Consider the following 27,582-nt stretch of genomic DNA (forward strand, 5'->3'; position numbering starts at 1 on the left):
GCTCTGGAACGGGACACTAGGATACAAACCTCAGCTCTGTCCTTGTGTGACCTTCACCTGTTCCTTACCCACTCTAGGTCTCTGCTTCCTCCGCTGTCAGGTGGGACTAGAAGCAATACCCTATTTCCAGTGGTTGCCTCAGGGGCAAAATCAACGGAGACACATACGAACGTAGGTAGCCAGCACAAAGCAAACAGCAGAACGCTGCAGCTTTTAGGGGTCACCTAGTTAAACTCTTGTGGAAGCCAGAGTCACAGGTGGCAGGCTCGCCACCAAGGCCATCTAAAGATGGGATCGAGCTGGGTTGGGCACAGGGGTCTGACAGCAAGCCCTGGGCCAGCGGTGGCAGCTGCAGCCTCTGGCCAGCCTGTCGCCTTTGGCTCTTGAATCCTTAGCACTCCACTATATTGTGACCCGGAAGGGACCCTTGAGGGAACGCAAGCGTGGGACGGCTGGCTGTGGGCGGGGAGGGATGGTACCTTATCTTCCATGATGGTGGCCACGTCTGGCAGGCCCCTCACCACTTTAGCCCGATCTGGAATGGAAAGAAATGACGTGAATGGTGAAGTTCCTGCCGGCTGCCCTCCCGCTCGGGAGCTTTCCTCAGAGTGGAGGAAAGCTTCTGTCCAGTCCCTTCCTCAACATCAGGTCCCATGCTCCCATGACATGATATGTGAGCTGTTTCCGCCATGGAGTTGAGGTCACTATGATTAGCGGTACCCAGTGTCTGTCCTCAGAAGAAAGAAGGTGAGTGAAACTGCTCTGAACTGGAATTAATGATTCTACCCAAGAAACTTTGTCTCTGACCAATGGAGGGGAAGAACCAAGAAGGGACCAGGGAAGGAGGCATCTTTTGAGACACCCTGGCTCTGGCGGCCACAGGAAGGCAGTGTGGCTATAAATTACAAATTAGGGAGTCAAATGTGTTCCCCGTATTGCATTGGAGGCCTCGGGAGACCTGGAGCATGGGTCCAGTTATGCATAAAGCCTGCTGCAGATGACTGCTGTCCAGTGTAAGGGAGAAGGACCCTGGATCAGAGCGGGAAGTCCCCAGGGTCGGACATGGTCATGGGCAGGAATTTGCAGGAGCTTTCCACAGCGGAGGGAGGTGGACCCAGTTCTCTCACTAACTCCAGTTTCTCAAGTCCCAGCAGACACATGTGGCCAAGTTCAACTTTCTGGCTTCTGGCTGTGCTGTCCCCCCTTTCCCCAAGGTCAGCTGACATTGCAAGGTCACTTGGAACCGTGGATTGTCAGGACTGCAGTTACGTGTCCAATGCCTGCCCTTCATGTCCCACGTGGGGTCCGTAGGAGCAAAGCAGGGACAGGCATCAACATCTCTGTTGGTGGTCCTGCAGGGCCCCTGAAGCTAGGCCCCTCCCTTGTCAGGCAGGTAAGGCTGTGGCTGTCCTTCACTGAAGGCTCTATTGTCACTGGGCACTGCTTCCAGTCGGCTGGGTAGGGGGCTTGCAAGTGGGGCAGATCTGAACATGGATTAGTGCTGGCTTTCCGGGTATCTCAGGAGCCGTGCCACATTCCCCGTACCTGGGGCTGATTCTGGGTTAGACCCACCATCACGCCCCCATCTCCACAAGCCTCAGCTTCCAGGCCACCCCCTTCCTATGGCCACTTGGAAAGGCTGGCCCAGGCTTCCGGGTTCCCACCAAGTGTTGCGTGTGCCTGCCTGGCGCCAGACCCACACCAGGCCTGTACAACTGACTTCAGCCTGAGGTTCCTCATCCATCTCTCTTTCCACACCCAGCTCCCAGCTGTCCCCAGGGCCTGTTGGGGGAGACTGAGCAGTCTTCCAGGAGGCTGGGGTTCTAGAGAAGCCAATCCAGACTCAGGAACATGAGGAACGAGACCACCGGGGACTCACTCTTCTCAATGACGGCCAAGGCCCTGAAAGACAGAAAGGGGTACATGGTGGTCGCGTGTGTCTTCTCTCACTGTGTGAGATGAGGAGGGAGGAGCTGGCTAGGGCTCCCAGTAGGGGTCTATAAACAGTTGCTCTACCCCCAAGGGGCCCATGATTCACAAGGAGAGTGTGGGGAAACTTACTTCAGTCTCTGGTGCTCTGCCAGGGCATCGTCAAAAGCTGCAGGACAAAGAAGGCATGACAGGGCTGAGGGGAGGCTGTCTCCAGTTCCAGTTTCCCTCCCCTTTCCAGGAGCCTCCCAGGGCAGGTTCAGGTTTGGAGGAAGAGAGAGCCTCCCAACACACCTCAGGGGGTCTCATTTTTCTGTCTCTTTTTTTTTCTATGTAGATGAGTGCTCTATCTGCATTTACACCTGCGTGCCAGAAGAGGGCACCAGATCTCATCATAGATGGTGGTGAGCCACCATGTGGTTGCTGGGAATTGACCTCTGGAAGAGCAGACAGGGCTCTTAACCTGTGAGCCACCCCTCCACCCTCTTCTTTATCTTTTGGAGACAAGTTCCCACCGTATAGCCAAGGATGAGCTCACTCTGAACCTGCTACCCTCCTGCCTCCACCTCCTCCGTGTTAAGACTGCAGGGAGGTGCCACCCTCATCACGGAACGTTCCTCTAACATATTTTCTTGTTTTTAACTTGTTATTTTTGTGCATGGGTGTGAAGGCCGGAAGGACAACTTCACTTGGTTGTTGGTCGGTTCTCTTCTTCCATTTCTATGCCGGTTCTAGAGCTTGAAATCAGGGCACCCTGTTTACGCAGCAAGCGCTTTTAACCCCTGAGCCATCTTGCCACCCCTCCCCACCGTCGTGAGATGAGGTTCCAGGTGGTCTGGGCTGGTCTCAGACTCACTATGTAGCTGAGGATGACCTTGAACTCCTGATCCCCCTGTCTTAGGGTGTGGGCTGCAGATGTGTGCCTCGGGGTGCTTGACCCCATGGGATTGTCTAGACCGATAAGGCAGACAGAAAGGCGGCTCACCTTGGCCAGACAGGTCTGCTGAGAGCTGCCGGACCTCCTTCCCGGCAGTGATCTCCAGGGTGTATTTGCCCTTATCTGAGTCCTTGGGGTCCAGGATGTGGAGCCAGATCTCATCCAGGGTGGTGCCCGCCCTTACCCGGTCCCCGCTCTCCAGGCGCTTGTCTCTGAAGGCAAAGACAGAGATGGGCTAGAGTGGACTGTGGGTCTGATTCCCTGTCCACAGCCCCTCCTGTGGGGTGTGGTTTTAGGTGGGGGAGGGAGAAGTGTGACCGCCCGCCAGACGGTTGCCGTAGATCCACTCATGTATTCATTGTTTCGTGTTTCAGTCGCCACCTGACCGTCATCCATCCATTCAGCAGTCAATTGCTCCTTTCCCTCCCTCCCTCTCTCCTTTCCTTCCTCCCTCCCTCCCTTCCCTCCTTCCCTCCCTCCCTTCCCTCCTTCCTTCCTTTTTTCCTTCCTTGCTCTGTCCCTCCCTCCCCTCCTTCTTTCCCATGACAGATCAACTGCCTACGAATGCTGGGTCTCTATCTGTCATGCACACTGGGGCATTCTTGAAGCACTGACCTCCCGCTCTTGGTACTCACTCCCCACCTCTTCATTCCCACTTGAACCCTCCCAGCGTTTCTGCCCGGTCACTCTCTCCTAACGTTAGAAGCCAGCGAAGGTTCATCTCTTTTCCTTCTCTACTCAAATGTCATCCAAGAAGACACCTAGTCCTAGTGTTCTGTGGCTTAACCCCTGCTTGTCTCAGGGCTCAGATATTCTGTCCGGAAAAGGGAATCCCATCATCCTGAAGCTTTCTGCATTCCTCACTCACTCTGATTGAACAGATTTTTTTCCCAAGTCGGTCTGGGTTTCCCTATGAGACGGGTACAGCCGTGTCTGCTCCACAAGGCTGAGGCATGCTCTTGACATAGGGGAGACCCTATTTGCAAATTACCTGGGGGTGACTTGGCTGAATCTCTGTGGAAACCCCCCTGATTTCCTGTCCTGACCTTCCCACAGCTCTCTCTGCCTGGACTTGTCTACTGATCCTGGGCTACCTGGGTTTGCCAAGGCTGCAGAGGCCCACGAGCACACCATCCCTCAAATGACTGGCTCTTCCTGATTCCTGCATCCTTTCCTCCCTCAGTTTCCAGACACTGCTTGGCACCATATCCTTCCGTTGTCATGGAGACCTCTGACAAATGGCCTTACCAGCAGCATTCCCATTTTCCCTGGGGGACAATTCTTTTATTCCCTTCATTCCTGAGGACAGGATCTGTGTAAGAGCGTCACCTATGCTTATCCCTTGGGACTGGAACTTGTGCATGGGAGGAGGTAGCGGGAGGAGGAGAATCCTAAGGGCACAGGGGCTGGGACCTTCCAGCCTGCAAGGCTGGGGCAAGGCCGACCTACTTGTGGAACCAAGCGGTCTTCATGTACTCCACATTGTAGTATTTGACTTTGCTGAAGAGCCGGATCCCCTCTTCAGTGCCCTGGATTTTCAGCGGGGTTGCAGAGAGTGCTGAGGATGCAGAGGTCAAAGGTGAGTCTCCCCTGAGGACCTGTGCATGGTGTGGTTTGGGCCCAGCCTGCCTGCTGCAGCTCCATACTGCACCATACACTGGGGGGTGGGGGGTGGGGACAGGGCTTTCCATCCCCTTCACCAAGGGCAGACGCTAGATCCACCCCCACAGTGAAGCTGCTGGAGGAATCCTTGGAGGCTCCTTAGCAGCAGGCCAAGGCAAAGAGGAGGGCAGGCGTGCTCACTTACCACCGATCCTGCCCAGCTCACTGAGAACTGCGTCCAGGGCTGGAGAGAGACAGAACGGTCAGCTGCAGGGTTCCCTTAGGGATATCCAGGGGTGGAGGCAATGGCTTTGGAGGTGGGTGAGGGAGCTTAGAGCTCCTCTGAGAGAGGAGACTGGAGAATGATTTGGGATCGGGAGGCGTTCTTGGGTGGTTAGTGATAGATGGATCAGGCATAAGCCTAGAACCTGATAATTTTTTTTTTTCCAGACAGGGTCTCTCTGTGTAGCCCTGGCTGTCCTAGAACTCTGTAGAGGAGGCTGACCTTGAACTCAGAGATTCGCCTGCCTCTGTCTAGGGGTGTACTACCACCACCCTGCTCCATCTGGTAATTTTCTTTCGAGCTGGGTGAACCAGCCTCAAGAACAGCTAGGGCCCTCTGTGGGAGGAGGGGCTTCAGGCCTAGATTAACTAGGTCATACCATAGCAGCACGCATACTAGGTCCCTGCAAGTGGGTAGCTATGTAACCTTGGGCAATCCGCTTACCCTCTCTGTGCTTCTGTTTCCCCAAGTGACATGGAGATTCCATGAATCTTAGGCCCTACCCATACCACAATCTCTCGCTCCCGTGTGACCTTCCCACAGTCCTCCTGGCCCGTCTCTGATATCACTCGCTCCTACCTTCACCTGTGAGGTCCAGGATGGTGTCATCTTCCCCTCTGTCATCAGAAACCACGGCTCTGTAGAGTCCCTGGTCTTCTTTGGAAAACTACGGAAGAGGATGACTGTGTGTGCAAGTGTTTCCAGAAGGAGGGGTGAGAGGAAGTCAGGAGGTCCCAGGTCCCAGCCCCGTGTGGCCTCTGTCAGCTCTTAAGTTTGTGGGTCTAGGGAGTGTGTGCATGTGTGTCTGAGAGTGTGTTGGTGTGAATGAGAGTATGCGTGAGCGAGTGTATGTGTGTGAGGGCACTTGTGTGGGTGTACATATGTGCTTGTATGTACGCATGTGAGCAAATGTGTGAGTGATTGTGTGAGTCTATGTGAATGACTGTATGTGTGAGTGTGTGTGTCTGTGAGTGTGGTGTGTGTCTGTGTCTGTATACTGAGGGCAGAAATACTGAACACTCCCTCTGGATTTCCAAGTGGCTCCTTGGAGGCCAGCCCAGCTCATCATGTTCAGCCTAGGCAGAGCTTGTCTGTATAAGACACGAACTCTGACACGCCCCTCTCCCTGAGGCTCCCCGGAAGGAGGCGTGCTTTCCTCCAATCAAATCTGAAGAGCAATCACTTGAGATGAGAACTCAGTGGCACTTTTGAAGGTGTTTGCTTGGCTGTCTCACGTGCAAGGCATCTAAGCTCAGCCTCTGCCCAGGGCCGCGCTTTTGGGGCAAGAAGCAGAGGTCACAAGTGACATCCCATCAAAGGCAACTCCTTCAGGGCTTCTCAAAGTTCCCTCCCACCCACGCCACCTCCACGTGGTGACTTTGGGGCAGGAGCCAAGGTAGAGGTAGGTTTTTCCCTAAAAAACCTTCTGTAGCCCCTTTTCTTTTTTACCTACAGGAGGCCATAAAGTCCCAGTCATATTGGGGGTGGCACCAGAGAGAGCGAAAGTCCCTAGAGCAGGCTCTAGGGTGGACCTAAGACTAGGCATGCCTCGGCCTTGTGGAACAGACATGGCTGCACCCAGTGGGGAGTGATTTCTGACCCTACTCATGGCCTTGAGTCTCATCTGTTGGAGCCTCAGTTTACCCATCTTTGGAGCAGCTTTCATGTCCCTTGCTGCCTATGTGCCCCAAGTACTGGGGGACCCAAGGATCAACACTAGGAAAGCCAGAAAGTTTGGCCCCCATGAATATTAAATGCCCACTGAATGCCACACTCCCTTTTGCAGAGCATGATTGATTAACAGTGGCAAAAGCTGACATGGCACTGTCCCAATCATGGCGAGGGGAAGACCCTGGACCTAACACGTCCTTCCTAGGTAGGAACCCATGATCGATTGTCCAGTGTCCCCAGCTCCCACGGGAGGCTCTGGAACTCAGTAGCAGGCAGGCTCCTGGCCTTGCGTTTCTCTCCCAGCCTGCCTTAGTCCTCTGCGGCTGTGGGAAGGGACCCAGGGAAGAACCCAGCTCCAAGCCTGCTTTTCTCTGGGCCTGCCTCACTGTGGGGGTTGGGGAGGACACGTCGTTCCTGTCCTCAACCCTAGACTGGGGCAGGGAGCCCACAGAGAACACTATGATCAGAGAGGGCCAGTGACTAGCCAAGGTTGCCCACACTGGCACACCAGGCCTGGATCCTGAGACAGGAAAAAAAAAATCAGTAACAACTAATACTGGGCCTGTCTTTGTAGACCAGGCTGGCCTCGAATTCAAAGAGATCATCCTGGCTTTGACTCCTGAGTGCTGGGATTGCAGGAGTGAACTATTACACCTGGCTTTAGCTTTTTTTTTTTTTTTTTAATGCGTGTAGCCAAGGCTGGCCTCGAACTCCTTATGTAGCTTGCACACTTAGTCTATGAGGTGGTGCTGGGGATCAAACACAGGACTTTGCGCGTGCTAAGCAAGCTCTCCACCAGCTGCAACATATTCCCAGGTCCAAGCATGTATCTCCTGAAAAACTATTCACTAAAAATTTTTATGTGAACGGATCGAGTGTCTGCTTGCTTGTACGTTTGCGCACCGTGTGGGTGTAATGCCCGCGGAGGCCAGAAGAGGGCGAACTGGAGCTACAGACAGCTGTGGCGGGTGCCTGGATGCTAAGAACCGGATTTGGGTCTGCAGCAAGGGCAGCAAGGGCTCAGAACGGCCGGGCCAGCTCTCCAGGCGGGTGTGACCAGCTCTGCTTAGGCCCCGCCCAGTGCTCTTGGCACTATTCAGTTGGCAGCTGGGCAGGGTGAACCCGGAGCCCCGGCTGCGCTTACCGACTCAACGCAGAGCTGTCCATCTCCAGTCTGCGGGCTGTACTGCCCGCTGGGCGCCTCTTTCTTCTGGAAGAGCCACTGGAATCGAGTCTCCTTCTTGGTGTTGGTGACCTGAGGAGGGCAGAGCATGAGGGGCCTCCATCAGGCTTTCCATTGTAAAATAAAAGCCCATTTTCTTTTACAGGGCTCCTCCCATAGGGCCCATTGAGACGTGTGCGTGAAAGCCAGCTGCTTGCTCCCTTCCTTACGCCCTACGTCTCATCTGCTGGCCTCTGCGCCCCCGACTTCTGCTCCATTTTCCTTGTAAATACTTAGGCCTCTTAAGGAAATCAGATCTCTCTTCCTCCAGGAAGCTCTCCCGGAAATAAACACCCCAGGGTGCCTCTCCTGCCCCACAATTAATTTCCTGAATGTCTTCAGCATCCGATCAAGCGTGAGGCATGCTGTTTCGGGAATTCTGCCTCGTGCTGTGGGGTTCCACGGAGGCCCAAGGGAACTACGTATGCCCAGGACCTTGCTGAAAAGCCCTGGTGGTTTTCTCCTAAGGGGGTGTGGGAGCGGCTGGTGGGAGCGGCGTCCTCACACGCGTTCTCAAAGGAGCTGCAAGAAGCTGGAAGGGCCTGAGTTTGGGAGTCAGGGTGCCGTGGTTGGGACCTGGCCTGCTGCAACCTTTGAGTCCTCGGTTATTCCCCTACTTGTTTTCCTGTCTCTGCGGTGGCGTAGTGCGGCAGGGGTGACGGTGAGGCAGGTGAAATGAACGCCACCTCGGTGCACAGGGCAGTGTCTGGCAAGAGTTAGAGTCAGCACAGGCAGCGCCTTCCACGCAGGGAGCCGGCACCAGCGCGCAGACCCTCCGAGGCCCGGGGAGCTACTGGGAGAGCTACCGTGCGTGCGTGCGTGCGTGCGTGCGTGCACTCTTTCCCCGAGGGGCAACTTTGCAGGCCAAGCACAGGAGATAGAATTCCCAGGGAGTGGACAGGGATGGGAGCCAGGCCTGGGGACAAGTCCAGGTGTGCCTCACTGGGCTGACGGCAGAGTGGGGTGGAGACTTGCCTTGCACGTCAGGAGCACTTTGCAGTCCTCTGTCACCTTCCATTTCAAAGGCTCCTGGAAATAGGGACCTGCAGGGGGATGAGAGAGCTTTAGGCTGAGCCAGGGCGCCACCTCGTGGCCAGGCAGGAAAACCCATCTAGGCGGGAGACTGACAAAGACCCGGGTCTCTAAGACCAGGGCAAGGCTTGAGGTGAAGCGAGGGGCCTGGGGTCTCCTGAAAAGAAGGGAATTTTAAGGAGGCACTGGCTCTCGGGCCGGGAACATGAAGTTTTGTTCTGTCACCAGGCCAGGACTTGACCAGAGAGATCATGGTGAATCTCCCTGGCTGGGTTGGCGTTTTCCAGCAGGGATCCATGGCGCTCACCTTGCTTTCTCTTCCAGTCCCTCCTCTTCGCGTCCGCTTTCCTGAGGAGCTTGTCGAAATCTGTGAACACATCGGGAGGAAGCGGCGTGAGTGGAGAGAGCCGCGAGCCGCGAGCCGAGGGCTGCGGGAGGGCGCACGGGGAAGGTTCAGTGTGGCGGGGCGTGGGCTTCAGGGAGGAGCCGGGCCAGGCTGACCGTCATCCACCAGGGCGAGCGTGATCTGGTTCTTGGCTTTGCCATCTTGGAGCTGGGCGGTGTACGACCCCTTGTCATCTTCCGACAGTTGCTGGATGATAACCTCTACCAGGCCCTTCTCGCGGTCAAAGTTGATCTTGCGGTTCTGGCGGGACAAATCCCCGAGTCGTTGTTTTTTGGGGGGGCTGTTCCTGTTCTGGGAACTCTGCTGGGGGCACACCTCAGGATATGGTCAGGATTGGGGTGCTCTGTGCAGAACTGTCAACCTCCAGGACTGAGGTGGGGGTCCCTGGTAGCCTTTTCCTGCTTGAACAGACTGGGAATCCCCAGCATCCCGTGCTTGAATTAATTATAATTTAATTATAAGTTATGTACCCGTACCGGGTCACATTGTTGGTCATTTTCGACTTCTTTTGCAATTTAAATTAAAAATTACTATGTTTTAGGGCTGGAGAGATGGTTTAGTGGTTGAGAGCACTGGCTGCTCTTCCACAGGACCTGGGTTCAATTTCCAGAGCCCATGTGGGAGCTCACAGCTGTGTAACTCTGGTTCCAGGGGACCTGACACCCTCGCACGGATAAATACGCAAGCAAAACACCAATGAACAAACAAACAAACAAACAAATAAGCAAGGCTTTACAGCACAGATGGGTTATTTAAAAAATAAAAAAAATGCATTTTAATTGTGTGTGTGTGTGTGTGTGTGTGTGTGTGTTGAAGAGAATGCACAGGCCACAGCACACGTGCGGAGGTCAGTTCTGTGCTCTCCTTCCACTGTGTGGACCCTGGGGGTTCTGAATCGATGCCATCAGGCTTGGTGGCAGGTGCCACTACTCACTGGGCCATCTCTCTCCACCCCCAGGTTTTCATTTAATACATTTATCTTAATCTTACGTGTTTGGGTGTCTGCATGTCCGTGTGCCATGCGCATGCAGTGCCCGTGGAGGCCAGAAGAGGGCATCTGACCCTCTAGAACTGGAGTTACGGACGGGTGTGAGCTGCCACGTGGGTGCAGGGGAACCTGGGCTCCCTTTGCAAGCACGGCCAGTGCTCCTAACCACCGAGCAATCCATCCAGCCCCCAGGGCCCTCATATTTTTTTTGAAGCAGGGTTTCATGTACCCTAGGCTAGCCTCAAACTTGCCCTGTAGCTGAGGATGACCTTGACTTTCTGATCCTTCCACCTCCTAAGTGATGAGATTACAGGCTAGCACTACCCAGCATTCCTCTTACAGTTTAATATGCACTCATTTACAGTTCTTTCTTTCTTTCTTTCTTTCTTTCTTTCTTTCTTTCTTTCTTTCTTTCTTTCTTTCTTTCTTTCTTTCTTTCTTCCTTTCCTTTCCTTTCCCTTTCTTTCTTTCTTTCTTTCTTTCTTTCTTTCTTTCTTTCTTTCTTTCTTTCTTTCTTTCTTTCTTTCTTTTTTGAGACAGGGTTTCTCTGTGTAGTCTTGGAACTCACTCTGTAGACCAGGCTGGCCTCGAACTCTTGGAGATCCTCCTGCCTCTGTCTCCCAAGTGCTGGGATTAAAGGCACATGCTGCCATGCCCAGTCATTCATTTACATTTCTCAGAGCACTAACAGCTTAAAAGTTTTATTCTCTGCACTTAGGTCCTGACTACTCCTGGTTCTATTTGCAAGTCCGATCGAGGGAAGGACCTGCTTGTATTTTTCTGTAAGGGACCCAAACATTGTACACCGAGGCCTCCAGACCAGTGAGTGGTTCTCAACCCTCCTGATGCTGCGACCCTTTAATCCAGTTCTTCATGTTGTGGTGACCCCTGGCCATAAAATTATTTTATACTTTTATAGTTATTTGACAACTGTAATTTTGCTACTGTGTTTTCCAACGGTCTTAGGCGACCCCTGTGAAGGGGTTACTGGACCTCTAAAGGGGTCTCCGCCTACAGGTTGGGAACCCGTGCTCTCTTCACAGTTCCTCTGATAACGTGCGGAAGCTCAGTGCGTACTCTTCACACACGGCTTTCAAGTAAACTTCCTGGACTGTTCCTTTTGCTCCCAGAAATCCTGCCCTGCTATGCAGACAGAGAGGGAGGCAGAGAGGGGGACCCGGCACCTCCAGGGCCTGGTCGTGCATTCCCAGCGTCTGTCTGATATTTATTCTGACCCAAACCATCACCCCTTTCTCTGGAAGATATATTTCCTCCTCCCTCCCTTTTTCCTTCCTTCCTCCCTCCCTCCTTTTTTCCTTTCCTCTCTTCCTTCCTTCCTTCCTTCCTTCCTTCCTTCCTTCCTTCTCTCCTTTCCTCCCTTTCTGCTTTCTTCAGTTCTAACTCGGGGTCTAGCCTGTGCTGGGCATGGCCTCCATCACTGAGTTGCACAGCCAGTCCTAATCCATCAGGAGATGAGGTTCACAAATGATGACAATGTCACAGGGCTGAAATAGATACGCTTTCAGGTAAAAACAATAGAATGTCAGGAGCCCGTTCTAACAAAGTAATTTACTTCCCTCTGCATTAAGGCGAAAACAATGCATTACTCTTACATAAGTCTCATTTAAAACAAAACCCTGCGCGTCTTGGCATGTAGATGCCAAATGCACCCACCAACCTGCTGCCCCAGCCCCTTGTCCTGATTTGCAATGAGAGGGGAGAAAAGCAAAGGAGCAGAACAGGAAAATGGACAAGCGTGGGTAAAGCGGCGGAGGAAGAAACACTCTTTCCTGGTATCTGTTAACCCTGCAAGAAAGTGCTTTACGATTATACCTAAAGCAGAGGTTTAAGCTCAGAAAGATTGTCAGCCCCAACATTGGCTTTCTGTCTTAGGGATGCTGGGAAGGACATTGAAAGCGGCAGCGGGTGTGAAAAGGGCTTTGTGGAAACGTCCTTAGCACCCCCGCACTCCTCCCACCCCCTATACTGAAAGCCAGGAGTCCTCATCCGCATCCCCCACTGCTGGGACGGCCAGAGTGACAACTGTTTCTAAGATGACAGCTGGCCCCTAGCACCAGCTCACAGGTGAAGGCCTGGGGCAGGACCGCCCTCCCAGGGACTGTGGCCGCCTTTACCGGTGAGCTGAAGATCTCCTTCTCGTTGAAGATGAGGTGCAATTCTGCGGCTGGTGACAGCTTCTCCACCTCCAGCCACAGCCGCACCTCGCCCTGCTCCAGGATGTCCACGTTCCAGCCCGAGATCAGCTTGATGACTGGAGATACAGCAGCGGTGTGGGTGGGAGCCCTCTCCTCTCAGCACTGACCCCCTGTGCCCACCCTCCCAGCACCACCCAGCCCTGCCCCGAGACCTTGTCCAGGCCACCCCCCCCATTTCCCACCCAGCCCCGCCCACCCTGCTCCACTCAGCCCACCCCACCCTTGGCAGTGACTAAGGGGAAACTTGCAGGGCCTGAAGGGGCTGGGTCTGGCTGGAGGCCTTCGGGCTCTCTGTAGAATGGACTGAGTTTTTCTCTTCAGGGGACCCCAAACACTGGAGTCTGGGCTTCACCCTGCCCCTTCTGACTTGGCTGGTTGGCTGGGCATGGCCTGGGCACGAGATTTGGAAAAGTGCCCAGGGTGATTCTAATATGTGATCAGTGTTTGACTGCGCTTAAGGATTTTATCATCCAGAGACAAGGTGGGGAAGTGGGGGTTTAGATCAGCTAATGTCCAGCTGTCTCAAGAGCTGGTAAAGATGGTGATGATCCTGGTGATGGTGGTGGTGAGGATGATAATGGTAGCGGTGGTGATGATGATGATGGTGATGATCATGATAATGATGAATGGTTATGACGTTAGTGGTGGTAATGGTCATGGTGGTGACAATGGTAATGATGATGGATGGTGATGATGGTGGCAATGGTGATGATGGCAGTGGTGGTGATGGTGGCAGTGACAATGGTGTTGACAGTGATGATGATGATGATGATGGTCGTGATGCTCATGCTTATAAGAGGCATCTTGTTTCTCTCTTTTGCTCATCTCTGGCCCCCTGCTGGCTGTCCTTTCCCTCCAACACACTTCTGGTCTCTGTCCTGCCATCTCTACTTCCAGTCTCGCTCTCTGACTGACTCAGCTCCGCTCAGCACGTGTTCCCGGACCCTTAGAAACCACAGGACGCCACACCTCAGTGTTTACCTGGGTTTCTGATCTCATGACTCAACTTCTTCAGCTTGTTCAGCTCTGGGGCAAGGAAGAAAACACGCAACGTTAGGTCACAGGGTCCAGCACAGCTGTCCCAGGGCCTCCATGCCTCAGCATGTCCCGAGAGAGTGCCACATTGCCATGAACTTGAGCTCACACGCTCCACAGAGCTGGTGGCAGGCATGGTGGGTTTTGGTCCTGAGGCACCGGGGAGATGCTCTTGGCCACATATGCTCCCCACCTGCTCAGAGAAGCGCCTCGGGCGTGCCAGGTTCTGCAGTGTGAGCACATTACTGCCCAGCTCTGGGCAGGCTGAACTTCAGCATCCCTTGGTGTCTATGGGCCCCGAGGGAGGGGGGCTCGGACTCTGGGTATCTGTTTCCCTGAGGGGCTGTCGGTGAGTGAGGCCGTTACCTTCCTCTGTCAGCATGTGGCTTGCGGAGGTGTCTTCATCAGCGTCGGTGACCACCACCGAGTAGACACCCACGTCCGGAAGGTCAGGTGCTTTCAGGATGACCTTGGACCTGGCCAAGAGAGGGAGCTGATTCTGGGGGTTGTATACACAAGACCCCCTCCCAGCCTGTGGAAGAGGTGTGTGGGGAGGGGGTGGGGGAGGAGGACAAGCCGGCACCCGGAGCTGAGGGGCAGGAGCTGGGGAATCTCCGCTCTGGTGGGCCTGTGCCCTGTCCCAGGTCCTGGCCAAACGGGACAGCAGGGACAGCTGTACCCTTGCACCCTCCTGAGGTCCCACGTGGACCAGAAAATGCTCTAGAACTGGAGTGTGGCACATGGTCTGCAAGCGAGTTGCCAGAGGACTATCTGAGGATTTTAGGCAGCGGCATTCATTGGCTCCTAACCAAAAAAAAAAAAATCCCCAAAGAAAGCCTTCCTTTCTGACCCTAACGGCACCCTCCCCTGCTTCTCTCTGAGCTGGCAGCCAGCACACCCATGGCAGATGGGGCAGCCCAGGCCAACATGTGTGTCTCCCTACTAGTTCTGTCACCCCTAGGTGCTGCCCCGCCCCACCCCTGGCCCCACCCCCACCCCTCGCCCCACCCACTCACTTGTTAATTTCATCCTCCACCTGCACCCTCTGCGGGTCAGGCGGGCCCTTGTAATCCTTGGACCACTGAAACTCAGGGAAGTCGGGGGCTTCAGGGGCTTCGAAAGCCAAGTAGATTTGGCCTTCGTCGTCCACGCCAACTTCAATCTCCTGGGCGTCTGCGGTGAGATCCAGGAAGGGACAGCAGGGATTTCTACGTTATAACTCTGGTCACGTCGCTCCACGGATTAGAGCCTCAGACTTTTTGGGGCCTCCAAGGCCTTTCATAATCCTCGACTCAGAGGTCACCTCCTCTGAGATGTCCTTCTTGACTGACTTTTCTTCTTCCTCCCCTACATCCTCTTTTTCCTCCCCCTTCCTCCTTTTTCTCCCTGCCCCTCTTGACATAACTAACGTCCATAAAGTTTTGCTACATTAGTCGAGGCTGGCCTTGAATTCACTGTGTAGTCCAGGCTATCCATGATTCTACAACCGTGGCCTCTGGAGTTCTACGGTTATAGATTTAGATCGTCACACCTGGCTCCTTTCTCTAAAATTTCTTGTCTGTAAAAATTATTTTCTTTCTTTTCCTCTCTACAGTGCCATGACAAAACCCAGATGTAGGCAAGCCTTCCCCACCACTGAGCTGCATCTCGGCCTCACTCCTGGCTCTGCTAAGACTTCCTTTTGGACTAGCTTGCCTTTGCCCACTGTCCACTCCTCCCCCCACCTCCCCCATCACAACAGCAGGGATCTGCTTCCACATCCACAGCTGTGTCCTCCGTGCAATGTGGACCTCACCAAGTATCTGTTGCTTAAATACTTAATAGATTAGAAAGTGAACGTGCTTTATAGTTAGCCGTGAGGACGATTCTGCCCTCTGCTACCTGTGGGCCTTGGCGGTTGAATTGTTTTGCACTGAAAGTGAGTTCTACTGTGGAGGGGACCTAGGAGCAACTCTAACATGGATAGCTCATAGACCCTGTGAGCCCAATAGAGGCGAAGCCACATGGAGTGGCTGAGATGGAGTCACGTAAGTTCACAGAAAGCACGGAGGAGGACCTCCTCTCAGCCTGTGGAAGAGGCATGTGTGTGGGTGAGACAAGCTAGCGGGAGGGCCGAGATGGTGGAGGGTAGGGAGAATGGCAGGTGGGTGGGCTAGAGCCCAGTGGTCTTCAGGCGTCTCCCATACCCCCCCCCCCCCCCCGAGCTCCTCCTGCACCCAGACCACAGACCCTCAGTGCAGCCTGGCCCTCCCTGGGTCACCCTACCTGGCTTGTCCTCCAGGAGCACGGGGTCAGTGGGCACCGATGGTTGTCCCAGACCAGCTGAGTTCATGGCCTGGACCCTGAACATGTATTGCTTTCCTGGCTGTAAGTCAGATACCTGAGGGCAGGAGAGCAAAGCCTGAGGACAGGAAAGGAGCGCGCTTGCAGACGCTGGCTGGGGATTGAGCCCAGGCCATCATGCACCTAACCAAATACTCTGCCACTGAGGTACATTCTTAACAGCAAAAACAAACAAACAAACAAACAAACAAACAAACAAACAAAAGAGCCCAATTACCTGGATGTGGTGCATACATGCCTTTAGTCCCAGTACAGAGGCACAGATTCTGAGTTTGAGGCTAGCCTGGTCTACATACAAGTTCCAGGCCATCCACAGTTACACAGTGAGACCCTGTCTCAAAATTAATTGCGTAATAAATTTTTGGAAACAGTCTCAGGTGGGCTAGACATGCAGTCAAGAGTAACCTGCTCCTTCTGCCTCTGCCTCTGCCTCCCGGGCTCCGAGATTGCAGGCCTGCACCTCCATGCCTGGCTTCCGTGGTGCTGAGGGTCAAATCCAGGGCCTTGCATCCTGGGCAGCAGTGTACACCTGAGCTGTACCCTCAGCACTAATATTTTGTTTTAATACGTTGCCCAGGCTGGCCTTGAGCTGGCTCTGTAGCCCAGGCAGGCCCCAAACTTTTTACCTTCCTGCCTCAGCCTGCTGGGTGGGTGGAATTACAGGCTTCTGTGTCCACCATGCCCTGATGGAAACCCCAGTCTGTGTTTACCTCTGCCCATCTGACTATGCCTAAGTCTTCCATTGGTCTTCAGGGTCAGTTTCAGGTTCTGATGTTTTTGACCTACAGCCTTCCAATGTATCTCAACCTCTGCCCTCTTACTCCTGTGTTAGTGACCCTCACTCTGCAGCTCACAGAGTCCCTGGCCTTTGCCCTTGCTGAGGTCTCTGCCTAGAGCACACCAGTCCCACTTCTCTCCTGGTCTAACACACTCCAGCTCAGGCTTCCTCATTCAGCTGTGGCCTATGCAAGGATTCCAGGAAGCGGCTCCTTGACCTCCCTTGACCTCCCAGAGTCCCTCCGATCCCTCTCCATTGTAGCGTTTATCACAGAACGGTGTCACCCGACACCAATGCCCAGGGCATGTTTAGCTTAAAATGCCTGGGACCCGGTCCAGATCTGGCGCTGAGTATGTCAAGAAGTGGTTCGTGAATAGCTGAGTGGCAGCCAAGCATCCCAAGGTGGAAGCCAGTGCCAAGTTCCTGAGGCTGTCTGCCCTGGCCTGGACCAACGCACACCAAAGGGCAAGGAGGCCATCCACCGTGCGTCGGCTGACTGTTCCGTGGGGAGACTGAGTCAGAGAATGCCAAATGTCTACCCATTTATTGGTCTCACCTTATATCTACACTCCTGTGTCTAAAAGACCTGATATCATCTAAACATTTCAGCTTCAAAGCCGCTGTGCGGTAGGAACATTTGTTGGTATAAAAGACTTCCCCTGTGTGTCTTTTTTTTTAAATATTTATGTATTTATTATGTATACAATGTTGTGTCTGCACGCCAGAAGAGGGCACCATATCTAATTATGGATGGTTGTGAGCCACCATGTGGTTGCTGGGAATTGAACTCAGGACCTCTGGAAGAGCAGACAGTGCTCTGAACCTCTGAGCCATCTCTCCAGCCCCTCCCTGTGTGTCTTTATGTGTTCACGAGGGTCTTGTTTTCTTGGTGTTCTTTATTACAGTTGTTTTCCAGTCAATTAGCTCTGCAGAGCCAGAAGGTACAATTAACTAATGTTAACTTTATTAATGCCTCATTAACTGTTCTTTTTACTGTGATTCTATCTATCTATCTATCTATCTATCTATCTATCTATCTATCTATCTAGGTTTTGTCATGACAGGGTTTTTTTCTGTGTAGTCCTGGCTGTCCCGGAACTCACTCTGTAGACCAGGCTGGATTGGAACTCATAGAGACCCACCTGCCTCTGCCTCCCATGTGCTGAGATCAATTCAGGCACCACCACCATCTAGAGTGGTGATTTTATTTTTGTTGTAGGGGTTCATGTAGCCCAAGCCAGTCTCAAACTTGCTATGTAGTCCTGGCTGACCTTGAACTCTCCATCCTCCAGTTCCATCTCAAAAGTTCTGGGATTACAGGTATTTGCTGCCACACCCAGCTTAGTATCACTCTTTTTGACAACCCCAGTTTAATATTTCCTCAGGGAAATCAAGTTTGTGTGAATGTAGATTTGACCTAACATAGTCTGGTCGACATTTACTGCTTCTGATTCCTCTTGTTGTTACTGAATCTTGTTGTTACTGAATCTTTCCTATTCTATCTAAAAGTCTCCCATCACCTCCTTCCCCTGAGCCTAACTAGCAAACAGCATAATTAATCATGGCCACTGCACACAGGTTTTGCCTGTATGTGTATCTGTGTATGCCTGGTGCCCATGGAGGCAGAAGAGGCGTCAGATGCCCTGGAACTGGAGTTAGACAGTTGAGAGCTGCTGTGTGGGTGCCTGGAATTCAACCTGGGTCCTCTGGAAGAGCCGAGCCAGCGTTCTTAAGTGCCAAGCGATCTCTCTAGCCCCCTCGTTGTTTTTTTTGATGATAAGAGAAACAATATGTTGGTTGGAAGCAGTCGGAAGCAGTATAGCAGCGAGGACAGGAGCTCTACCTTCTGCCGTTATAAAGAGTGCGCACCACTGTCCTTGCGTCTCTGCACACGTGCCAGACCTACCGCCATGTGACCCTGGGCAAGCAAATCTCCCTCTGCTGCTATGAAGTAAAGAGGTGCTCGATGAGAACTGTGTAGCTTGCTGTGTGCTTGTGCCGAATGCAGTGACAGGGAGGACACGGGGGCAGGAACTCACCCTGAGGTGGGTGCCCGAGGTGGCATCCGGGGTGACCGGTTTCCACTCCTCGGAACCTTTCTCCTGGAAGCTGACGCAGTAGCCTGTGACCGGCCCGGCTCCTATATACAGTGGCGGCTCCCACTGCAGCATCAGGGAAGTGGCCTGTACCTCAGACACCCTCACATCATACGGGGGGCCTGTGGGGTGAAACAGGTTTCATCATAGGCAGAGATATGGGGTTGTTCAGCCAGGCAGCCGTTAGCCAACTGTCCGTCTACACTGCTTTTTAGCCAGATAGGTGGGCAGCGAGCTGAGCAGTCGGTGTGTAAGCTGGGCAGACGGTCAGTCATCATTGGAAGCGCCTCTCTTGGCGATAGTGGGACCTGGCCAGCCTTGGTTGCACAACACTTGACCTTGGACCTGAAGCTGGGTTAACTGTTTGAAATATGCTCAGCATTACCTCCTCCCCAGCCCTATCTGTCTTTTTTTTTTTTTAAGACAGGGTTTCTCTGTGTAGCCTTGGCTGTCCTGGACTCACTTTGTAGACCAAGCTGGCCTTGAACTCATAGCGATCGGATCCTCCTGCCTCTGCCTCCCTGAGGGCTGGGATTAAAGGCATGCGCCACCTCGTCCTGCTCCCCACCCCCATCTGAGACAGCATGGAACCCTCCCAGACTTTTGCCACTTCTATGTCAAGGATGGAGGCTGAGGTTATGAGCTACGGAGCCAGACTGCCAGGATCACATCCCAGCGCTACCCTTCTCAGTGATGGGGACTCTGGGCGGGGGAGGGGAGTTTTTAACTCTGTGTTTCTGTCTCCTTACCTCTAAAGTGAGGCAACAGTGGTTCTTATTATACGGAGCTGTAGAGAGTAACATAGAAAACACACCCACACAGCAAATACCCGGTGGATGTTGGCTGCTTGCATTTGCGCCCCAGCTTGTAAAACCCAGGGCATCCCACAGGCTGGCAGGATGCTGCCATTGCCAGCACCTGGGGAAGGTTCGGTGTGGAACTCAGAATTAAGACAAACAGGGTGATGTGGCAGAGACTGTTTCTTCCTAGGACGCTCATTGGTGAGAGAGGCAGTAAGGTTCCAGGAACAGTGTTCAGGGTGGCCGACTGTCCCGTTTGTCTAGGCCTGGGTTTGTGGACGGGGAGTTGAAAGGCCTGGGTGAGCCGGGAACTAACTGGTCTGACAAGTGCGGCCTTGGGTCTATCTAGTCAGAAAGAGTTCAGATGGTGTCAGAAGGTGGGGGGACAGCGGTGGTCTGGTTAGGGATCCCCTTGGGCTGGCTTACCATAGTCTGTGTCAGGGTTGACAGGGTCAGCTTGTGCAGAATGTGGGGTCTGGACCAACAGAGCAGGGCGGGATGCCCAGGGCAGGATGCCCAGGGCAGGCAGTGGCATCTAGGCTAATGGTGTGATGAGGGAGGGTTGGGGACCAGTCTGGGTACTGGCCCTCAGGCTCTCACCTGGCTCGGGCATTGTCCACTCTTTGCACTCAAACAGGCTGCTGGGCGCCGACAACTCGCCAGTACCTGCCCAGTTCACTGCCCGGGCTCGGAACTCATAGAAATGGCCCTCATGAAGGTTGGTGACCTACAGGGGTAGAAAGTCAGACTCTGGAAGCTGAGGCTGGGGCAGAGAAGGGGGGATTCAGCAGGACAGCCAGGGCAGGAGACCGGTAGGGGCTTCCAATATGGCTGTTCTGGGGGCTCCCGGGTGGCAGAGCCTGGGGCACCCGGGGGCTTCCGCACTGTGCTGTCTGCACCTTGCCTAGCAGTGGTGATGGAGGCCTCGGCCGCAGTCTGGCCTCACCTTGCACACCCGGCTTGGGATGCGCTGGTGGCTGACTGGGTGCCAGTCTGACTCCTCGGAATCGTGCTGGTCCAGGAAGTAGCCCAGGATCTTGCCGCCTCCACGCCGTTTGGGGGGCTTCCATCCGATGACCATTTCATTCTTTCCACAGTTTAGGAGTGCGAAGTCATATGGGGCAGAGGGGGTAGCTGTGGGAGGCAGGGACTGAGGAGAGGGCTCCCTCGGTGGTTGAATTAGGCAGTGGGGCCTCAGGGACCTTATGAGCCTCCCCTGTGGGGGCCCACCCTGATCTAGGCATCCTCTCTGAGCCAGAAGTGTCTGCATCCTTAAAGGGTGTCCGGGAGTCTGATCTCTGAGGCCCGGGGGCCTTTCCACTCCCCACCAAGACTGGTATGTGCTATGGCCTCAGGCCCCTGTTGCTTCCTCCCTGAAGTAGAGGATGCGCAGAAAGCTAAGGTTCCTCTGAAAGAGTGTTGGATGCTGCCCAGGCTAGGCTCCTCTGAAGATTGCAGGCTGGCACGACCCCGGACTCACCCAGAGCCTGCTTGACCCTGACGGGCTGTGTTGCAGCTGAGCTCTCGCCGACCCCAGCCTCGCTGACAGACCTGATGCAAAATTCATACTCCTTGCCAGTTCTCAGCCCTGGAACCGTGAACCTGGGAGGGAAAAGCTTCGTCATCAGGGCTGCCCAAACAGCTGACACTCTCTGAACTGCCTTATGGGATAAAAGGTGGCCAGCGAGATCGGGGTAGAAGGCTCTAGGCTAAAGCACCGCCCTAGTCTCACAGTGACAGATGGAATAGCACATGAAGGATGTTGTCCTTATGCTTGTGAGGAACATCCGTTCTTCTAGAGTCCATCACCCATACGCAAAGGTGAGGGGCTGGGGGGTGACGTAGTTGATAGAATGAGTGTGACACGTGTCTGAGGAAGTGAGCTCCGTCTCTAGGGTGTGTGTGTGTGTGTGTGTGTGTGTAACCTCTGCTCAGGCTGTATGTGCGTGGGCAGAGGCAGGATCCCCGCAGTTCACTGACTGCCTAGTCAATTCATGTCTACGCCAGGTTCGTTGAGAGACACTGTCTCAAAGAATAAGATGAGGTGCTGGACAGATAATTCAGACTGATCACCTAAGCTTGGTTTTCTGGGATCCGTTTGGTAGAAGGAGAGAACTAACTCCCACAGGCTGCCCGCTGATGCTCCCACACACCCAGATGACTAGATAAACACTTTAAAATAACTTTTAAAAAGGTGGGGGTTGGGAAGATGGTTCTCGGTGGGTCCAGCCCTTGCGGAGCAATCCTGAGGATGTGAGCTTGGCTCCTCGGCAGCCCCCAAAGCCGGATATGGCAGTCTGAATCCCGGCATGTCTACACAGGATGGGAGGCGAGGCGGGAGAATTACCCGGGGCCCATGGGCCAGCCAGCATGGTGAACAAGAGACCCTGCTGGAAGGTGTGGACTGACATTAAAGATTGCCTCCTGACCTTCAAACGCGCTGGATGGCGTGCACGCGCCCTCATTCACACACATGAGCACGCACGGGCACTTGAGCGTGGGCTCACGGGCACACAGGTTGACTTCGGAATACATCAGCCTCTGGCCTCCACACTCGTGTGTGCACACACGCACCCAAACATAATGCTCGCCACATCTAAAGACATCCAGAGGCTGCAAAGATGCCTGAAAGGGGGCTGCTCAAGGCCAGGGAAGCCTACACCCCGCCCAGTGCCACCGGATGCTTGCTCAGGACGCTGGCCTCCCCTTGGGAGAAGAGTGTCCTGGTACAATCTACAGTGACGCCGTGACCGAGCACCTGGAAACCCCTTCAATGACCCTCCAGAGCACTGCCATCCAGGCCCCTGTAGGATACCGGGCTCGTAGGAAACTGTCTTCCTTATCCCGTTTCGTCTGACTAAAACTGGAACCATGGGCCTCCCTTTCCTTCACTCACATTTTCTGTAGCTCTACCAGGGTGTGCCTATCTGACAGAAGTCCCTCCACCCTCTGCCTCCTGCCACCAGAGTGCTCTCAATGAGCGGATGTGTCAGAACAGACCCGGCCTTCACTTATCCTAAGAGCTTTGGCTGGGTCCCTAACTCTCCTTGCTTCAGTTTCTCCATCTTTCAAACAACAGCACTGGCCACCATCTTAAACTCGGGAACCTGATGCACAGAAGGACCTAGAGCAGTGACCAACTGGGCTGTCCTGGCCAGGACCGTGGGACACAGGCTTACTTGGTGTCCTGGATGGGCTTGTTGTTCACCGTCTGCCACTCGGATGCCCCTGCCTCCCGGGAGTAGATGTAATAACCCAGCAGTTCCTCGCCCGTGTCCACAGGATCCCAGGTAAGGGAGACAGAGGTCTGTGTGTCTCGGAAAGCTTGAACTTGAGCTGGAGGAGGGAGAGTCTCTGGAAAAGAGGAGCGGAGAGAGGACACTGAGTGCTGGTTCTGTAGGTGAGGAAGGGGAGGAGCAGCAGCTGGGGGATTTGGGAGGACTTCCGTAGCAGGCAAGGCGGTGGCTCGATTTCAGACCTGCTACAGGGCTTAGGGTGGTAGCCATCTTGTTCCTCATTCAAGAACTACATTTATCTTCTCAGTCAGTTGCTTTCTGTCCCTCTCCCCTTTCCCTCCCTCCCCCTTGTAGAATCCAAACAGCTTTACCCAGCCCTTAGCTTCAATCTTCAAAAGGAAAACAAAACCAGCTTGATTTTCTTTTCTTGAAACTTCTGTACTGATTTTCATGGTTTGCCATGACCGAGTTGCTTGAGTTGGGACTTCCATGATTTGCTAAATGGATGGACAAATGGTTGTTTGTATGTATGCATGGAGATATACATGCATGTATGGTAGATGGATGAATGCATGTGTGTGTGTGTGTGTCACAGCTGTATCCGTTGGAGTCATGAAGCCAGCAAGGCTGCCTGACACAGTTCCAGCAGAGCTGAGTGGGTTGCTACAGTTGCTGCCCTTTTATCTCTAACTTTTGGGTTTTGGTTTCTGTGTGTTGCATTTTTGGGGACTTTCTGAGATATGATTCATTTTATGTCTTTTCCTGAGAAAAATTATGTCTGAGTCTTTCTAGGAAAATCCTAACATTAACTTTATCTGGCCATTATTCAGAAGTCTTCCTTATGCCCTGGCGATCATTAAGCACAGAGAAGCACGTTGCTAGGTGAGGCCATTACTCTAGGAGTCTTTTTGACGTACCTGCCCCTCAAATAGCTAACTCAAATAGCATAACTGTTGCAGGGTAAACAGAGGCAAATGACCATCTCTGACTGGCCAGGAGACTAGGTTACAGAGTCAAGGTCTCTTTTTGTTATAGGATTAGAGCTCTCTGAAAATGTAGGTTAAAGATAGGGGGTCATACAGGGTACACTCCTGAAGAGTATAAAACCCACAAATAAGACAGATTGACTAAAATAAACTTTTCCTATGTTATAGCATAGATGATGAAACATATAGAAAAAAATTAGGACTAGTATTTGCTATTCATAACAAGCCTGGTTCAGAAATGTTCTGTTTGCCTGGAGTGCTTTCAAACAGCAAACATTGCCAGCCTAGAAGCAGGCTGTCATAGAATGAATGTGTTTGCTTTAGATGAGACATTCTTTAGATTCTTTAAATTGGAATTATAGGCCTGATAATAACACTAAAAACGGTTCTGTTTGTATTTCCTAACCATGACTGAACTTGTAACCCTGGGCATACAATGAAAAGTCAAACAGATAATCTGTCACTTGGATAATCCTTATTCTGTCTTTGTTCTGTGAAACCTGCTTAAATAAAGAGGTGCTTGAAAATCAGAGCTGCAAGGATTCCTGTGGCCATCGAGTCTGGCTTACTCTCTTCCCTTGCTGCCAACTCCTTATCTCCACAACTGGCCGACCTGTTAGCAGTGACCCTAAGCTGGGGAAGGCCCCGGGGGAGGTCCCAGCAGTTGAGTGTGTGTGTGTGTGTGTGTGTGTGTGTGTGTGTGTGTGTGTGTGAATGGGCAGAATCTTAGATGCATGAATGGGTGGTAGAATCTGATGACCCCGGTGCTCACTACAATGACCCCCAGAGGAGGAGTCATGGGGAGAGAGACATTTCCTATTGGCCTCCTTCCCTTCTTCTTTTCCTCCCTTTCTTCTCTCTTTACTTCCTTCACAAACCATTGATTGGCAAAGCCCAGAATCAAAGCGAAATGTTGATGAGACTAAGATCAACAGAAAAAACCAGTGGCCTGCTAAGCCGAGTCTCTTTCCTTGTCTGCCTTTGTGCTGCCATGTTCCCCCACCATGTGATAACAGACTAAACCTCTGGAACTGTAAGCAAGCCCCCAGTTAAATGCTTTCTTGGTGATGGTCTTCTTGTCTTCCCAGCCATAGAAGAGTGACTAAGACACATACATGTGTATAATTTACGTATAAACATATGGTTTATATATGTTTGTATATATTTGTGTATATGTATATATGGATATATGTATAAACTATTAAAGTGGGGCAAATCCAGGGCTTTAACATTCTCTCCAGCTGAGACCTGCAGCCACCAGACCTTTCTGGGACGGCAGCTCCTCAAGGGGTAATGGCTGCTCCAGGGAAGCCTCAGCTCTGATCTCTTCAGTGAGTAGAGAACCCCAGAATAGACAGGCTTTGGAAGAAGAGGGGCCTTGAGAAATTGAAGTAGGATGGACCTGCCAGAGGGGGTCTCAGGAGTAGTAAAAGTTGGGGGAGACAGTCACTAGGGCCCCCAGAAGGGTGAGCTTGGCAAGTGAGGACCCTGGGTCTTCCTGGAGAACCAGCTCTCACATGGAACTGCCCGGCCACCAGTGGAAGTATGCACCTGCACAGGAAGCCCACCCATTTAAGAGGCTCAGAGGCTCGGCAGAGACCCTAGGACTGAGGGTCTCAGGAATGACTTGCTCATACTCGGCGCCTGTGCTAACCCCAAATGGACTCTGTTGGCTGTGAACTGTTGTTCTAGGGAAAATGTCCATCCCTCCCCAAGCCTGCTGCCCTGAGAAACACCATTTCTGCCACCTCCAAACTCTACAGGATGGAGGTCAAGTTGCTTTTCAGCCTCCTTGGTAGGGAAGTGAGCAAGGCTCCTCCCTGAAGGCTGATTTCCGAGCCCAGGTTCGACAGTCTGGGTAGCCCATCTTTTTCCTTGTGGGACAGTTGCGTCACTCATTACCTGGCTTGCCCTTCAGGGCAACGGGCTCGCTGGGCTCTGAGGGGTCGCTCATGCCATACTGGTTCAAGGCTCGCACTCTGAAGACATACGATTTCCCCTTCTCCAAGTCCAGGAGGGCGAATCTTGGGGACCTGATGGGTGTTTCTGAGCTGATGGCCTCCCAGGTTCCACTGCCTATGATGGACTGAAGAACACGAGGGGCTGGAGCTGGTTCCGTGGCCGCTGGAGCTTGGGTGTGCCTGGGTCCTTCCCTGGCAGGCTCTTAGGGCAGCTGTCTGCAGCTTGGACGGTCCCCGGACACCTCATCTCTCCTCTGGCTGCTTTCTCAACCCCTTTTCTCTTATGCCTGCTAAGCTCCTCACACAGGCACAGCCAGAACAAACTGTGGGTTCCAAGGAGGCTCACACAGTTGATAATGACATTCATACCTGCAACCGCTTGGGCCCAAACCATTAGAACAAGAGGACCAAATCTATGCTTTAGCCACCTTCAGAACACAGTCAGGGTCTAGTCCTAATTCTCTACTTCCTACTTCCCACTGTAGCCTTGATACAGGCTAGCCACATAAATTACTTAACTTGTCTAACTGACTCCTGTCATATATTTTTTTTAATATAAAGATTTATTTATTATGTATAGTGTTCTGCCTGCATGTACACCTGCATGCCAGAAGAGGGCACCAGATCTCATTATAGATGGTTGTGAGCCACCATGTGGTTGCTGGGAATGGAACTCAGGACCTTTGGAAGAGCAGCCAAGTGCTCTTAACCTCTGAGCCATCTCTCCAGCCCCTACTCCTGTCATTCTAACTTTAACTTTTTAAAAAACTTTTCTTTTCTTCCCTTCTTTTTCCCTTTCTCCTTTCCTTGCTTCCTTCCTTACTCCTTCCTTTTTAAATATTATTTAAAAAAAAGATTTATACACGTCTTTAATCCCAGCACTCAGGAGGCAGAGGCAGGTGGATCTCTATGAATTTGAGGCCAGCCTGATCTATAAAGTGAGTTCCAGGACAGCCAAGGCTGTCTCAAAACAAAAGAGAGAGAGAGAATCCCTTTCTCAAAAAAATAACAAACAAACAAACATTATTATTTCTTTGTGTGTGTGTGAGTCCCAGAGGCCAGAAGGAGGCATCCAATCCTTTGGAACTGGAGTTACAGAGGTTTGTGAGGTTCCGGAATTGGAACTCTAGTCCTCTGATGGACTGTTGGGCCATATCTGCAGCACCCTTTTGATTTTTGAGACAGGGTCTCATGTAGCTCAGGCTGGCCTAAAACACAGCTGAGACTGGCCTGGAACTCTTGATCCTCCTGCCTCTGTCCTCTAAGTGCTAAGACGACAGGCATGCATCACCATGCCTCACTCTGGTCTTTTCTTCAGTGGCTGTAGAGGGATCCTTTAGAGCAACAGGCCCCTATCTCCTCAGAGCCCTTCCAAGCCCCCATGTCCTTCTGACCTCCCTGCCACTCGTCACCTACGTGGCCACGATTCACTTTCCTTTGTCTGCAATGTTAGTCTTGGGTCTTCCTGTTGCTCTCCAGAGGCCTAGATCCTGTCTCTGGGCCTTTGTACTTGCTGGAGCCTGTCCCAGGAATGCTGTAGAGTCTTCTCGGCTCCTTACTTCCTATGGGCTCTTGCTAACAGCTCGCCTTCTGGGAAGGCTTCCAGTCATGCCTGAGACTTCAGTCGCCTCCCCTGCTTCATGTCTTATTCCTTGGCATTCCCACTACACAATGGACTCTTGTCCTCATGCCTTTTTTTTTTTTTTTTTTTTTTTTAATAGCCTCAGCTTGTTTCTCAGGCCTCCCCACCTCACCATATCCCCAGGGCCAGGATGGGCCTCAGCCCAGGGGAGAATGGATGACTAAGCCAATGAATTCTCAGGAAAGCCTAGCAAGCTGGGTGTAGATTTCCACACCAGGGAGGGAACTTAGGTGTTGAGAGACTTTTTGCTAAGGTATCTAAGGTCAAGCAAGATTCAGACAGGGTCTGTAAACACTGGGCCTGCAAACACCACTCCGGCACCAGCTCAGCTCTCCCTCCGTATGAGGGACCCAGAAGGCAACCACTGCTCCCGAGCCTCCAGGAAGATGGAAGGTGAAGAGCCACAGTGAGAACCCTCT

General features: G+C 52.8%; 1 protein-coding gene across 1 annotated transcript in view; it reads right to left on the minus strand.

Annotated features, from left to right (window-relative positions):
• The window catches only part of Myom3 (myomesin 3), a 48,166-nt gene that overhangs the window by 2,399 nt on the left and 18,185 nt on the right, over positions 1 to 27,582 (minus strand). The window contains exons 14-35 of the mRNA XM_021631519.2: positions 25,463 to 25,646; positions 22,518 to 22,692; positions 20,819 to 20,940; positions 20,285 to 20,472; positions 19,939 to 20,065; positions 18,482 to 18,660; positions 15,587 to 15,701; positions 14,338 to 14,494; positions 13,688 to 13,797; positions 13,268 to 13,312; positions 12,206 to 12,342; positions 9,178 to 9,322; positions 8,984 to 9,043; positions 8,620 to 8,687; positions 7,567 to 7,677; positions 5,331 to 5,418; positions 4,674 to 4,712; positions 4,316 to 4,424; positions 2,915 to 3,078; positions 2,062 to 2,098; positions 1,880 to 1,902; positions 480 to 535 (exon numbers count right to left, since the gene is read on the minus strand). Of these exons, the coding sequence (XP_021487194.1) occupies positions 480 to 535; positions 1,880 to 1,902; positions 2,062 to 2,098; positions 2,915 to 3,078; positions 4,316 to 4,424; positions 4,674 to 4,712; positions 5,331 to 5,418; positions 7,567 to 7,677; positions 8,620 to 8,687; positions 8,984 to 9,043; positions 9,178 to 9,322; positions 12,206 to 12,342; positions 13,268 to 13,312; positions 13,688 to 13,797; positions 14,338 to 14,494; positions 15,587 to 15,701; positions 18,482 to 18,660; positions 19,939 to 20,065; positions 20,285 to 20,472; positions 20,819 to 20,940; positions 22,518 to 22,692; positions 25,463 to 25,646 (2,439 nt within the window). The remainder of the gene's footprint in view (positions 1 to 479; positions 536 to 1,879; positions 1,903 to 2,061; positions 2,099 to 2,914; positions 3,079 to 4,315; positions 4,425 to 4,673; positions 4,713 to 5,330; positions 5,419 to 7,566; positions 7,678 to 8,619; positions 8,688 to 8,983; positions 9,044 to 9,177; positions 9,323 to 12,205; positions 12,343 to 13,267; positions 13,313 to 13,687; positions 13,798 to 14,337; positions 14,495 to 15,586; positions 15,702 to 18,481; positions 18,661 to 19,938; positions 20,066 to 20,284; positions 20,473 to 20,818; positions 20,941 to 22,517; positions 22,693 to 25,462; positions 25,647 to 27,582) is intronic.

The sequence above is a fragment of the Meriones unguiculatus genome, chromosome 3 (assembly GCF_030254825.1).
Source record: "Meriones unguiculatus strain TT.TT164.6M chromosome 3, Bangor_MerUng_6.1, whole genome shotgun sequence".
NCBI classification, from domain to species: Eukaryota; Metazoa; Chordata; class Mammalia; order Rodentia; family Muridae; genus Meriones; species Meriones unguiculatus.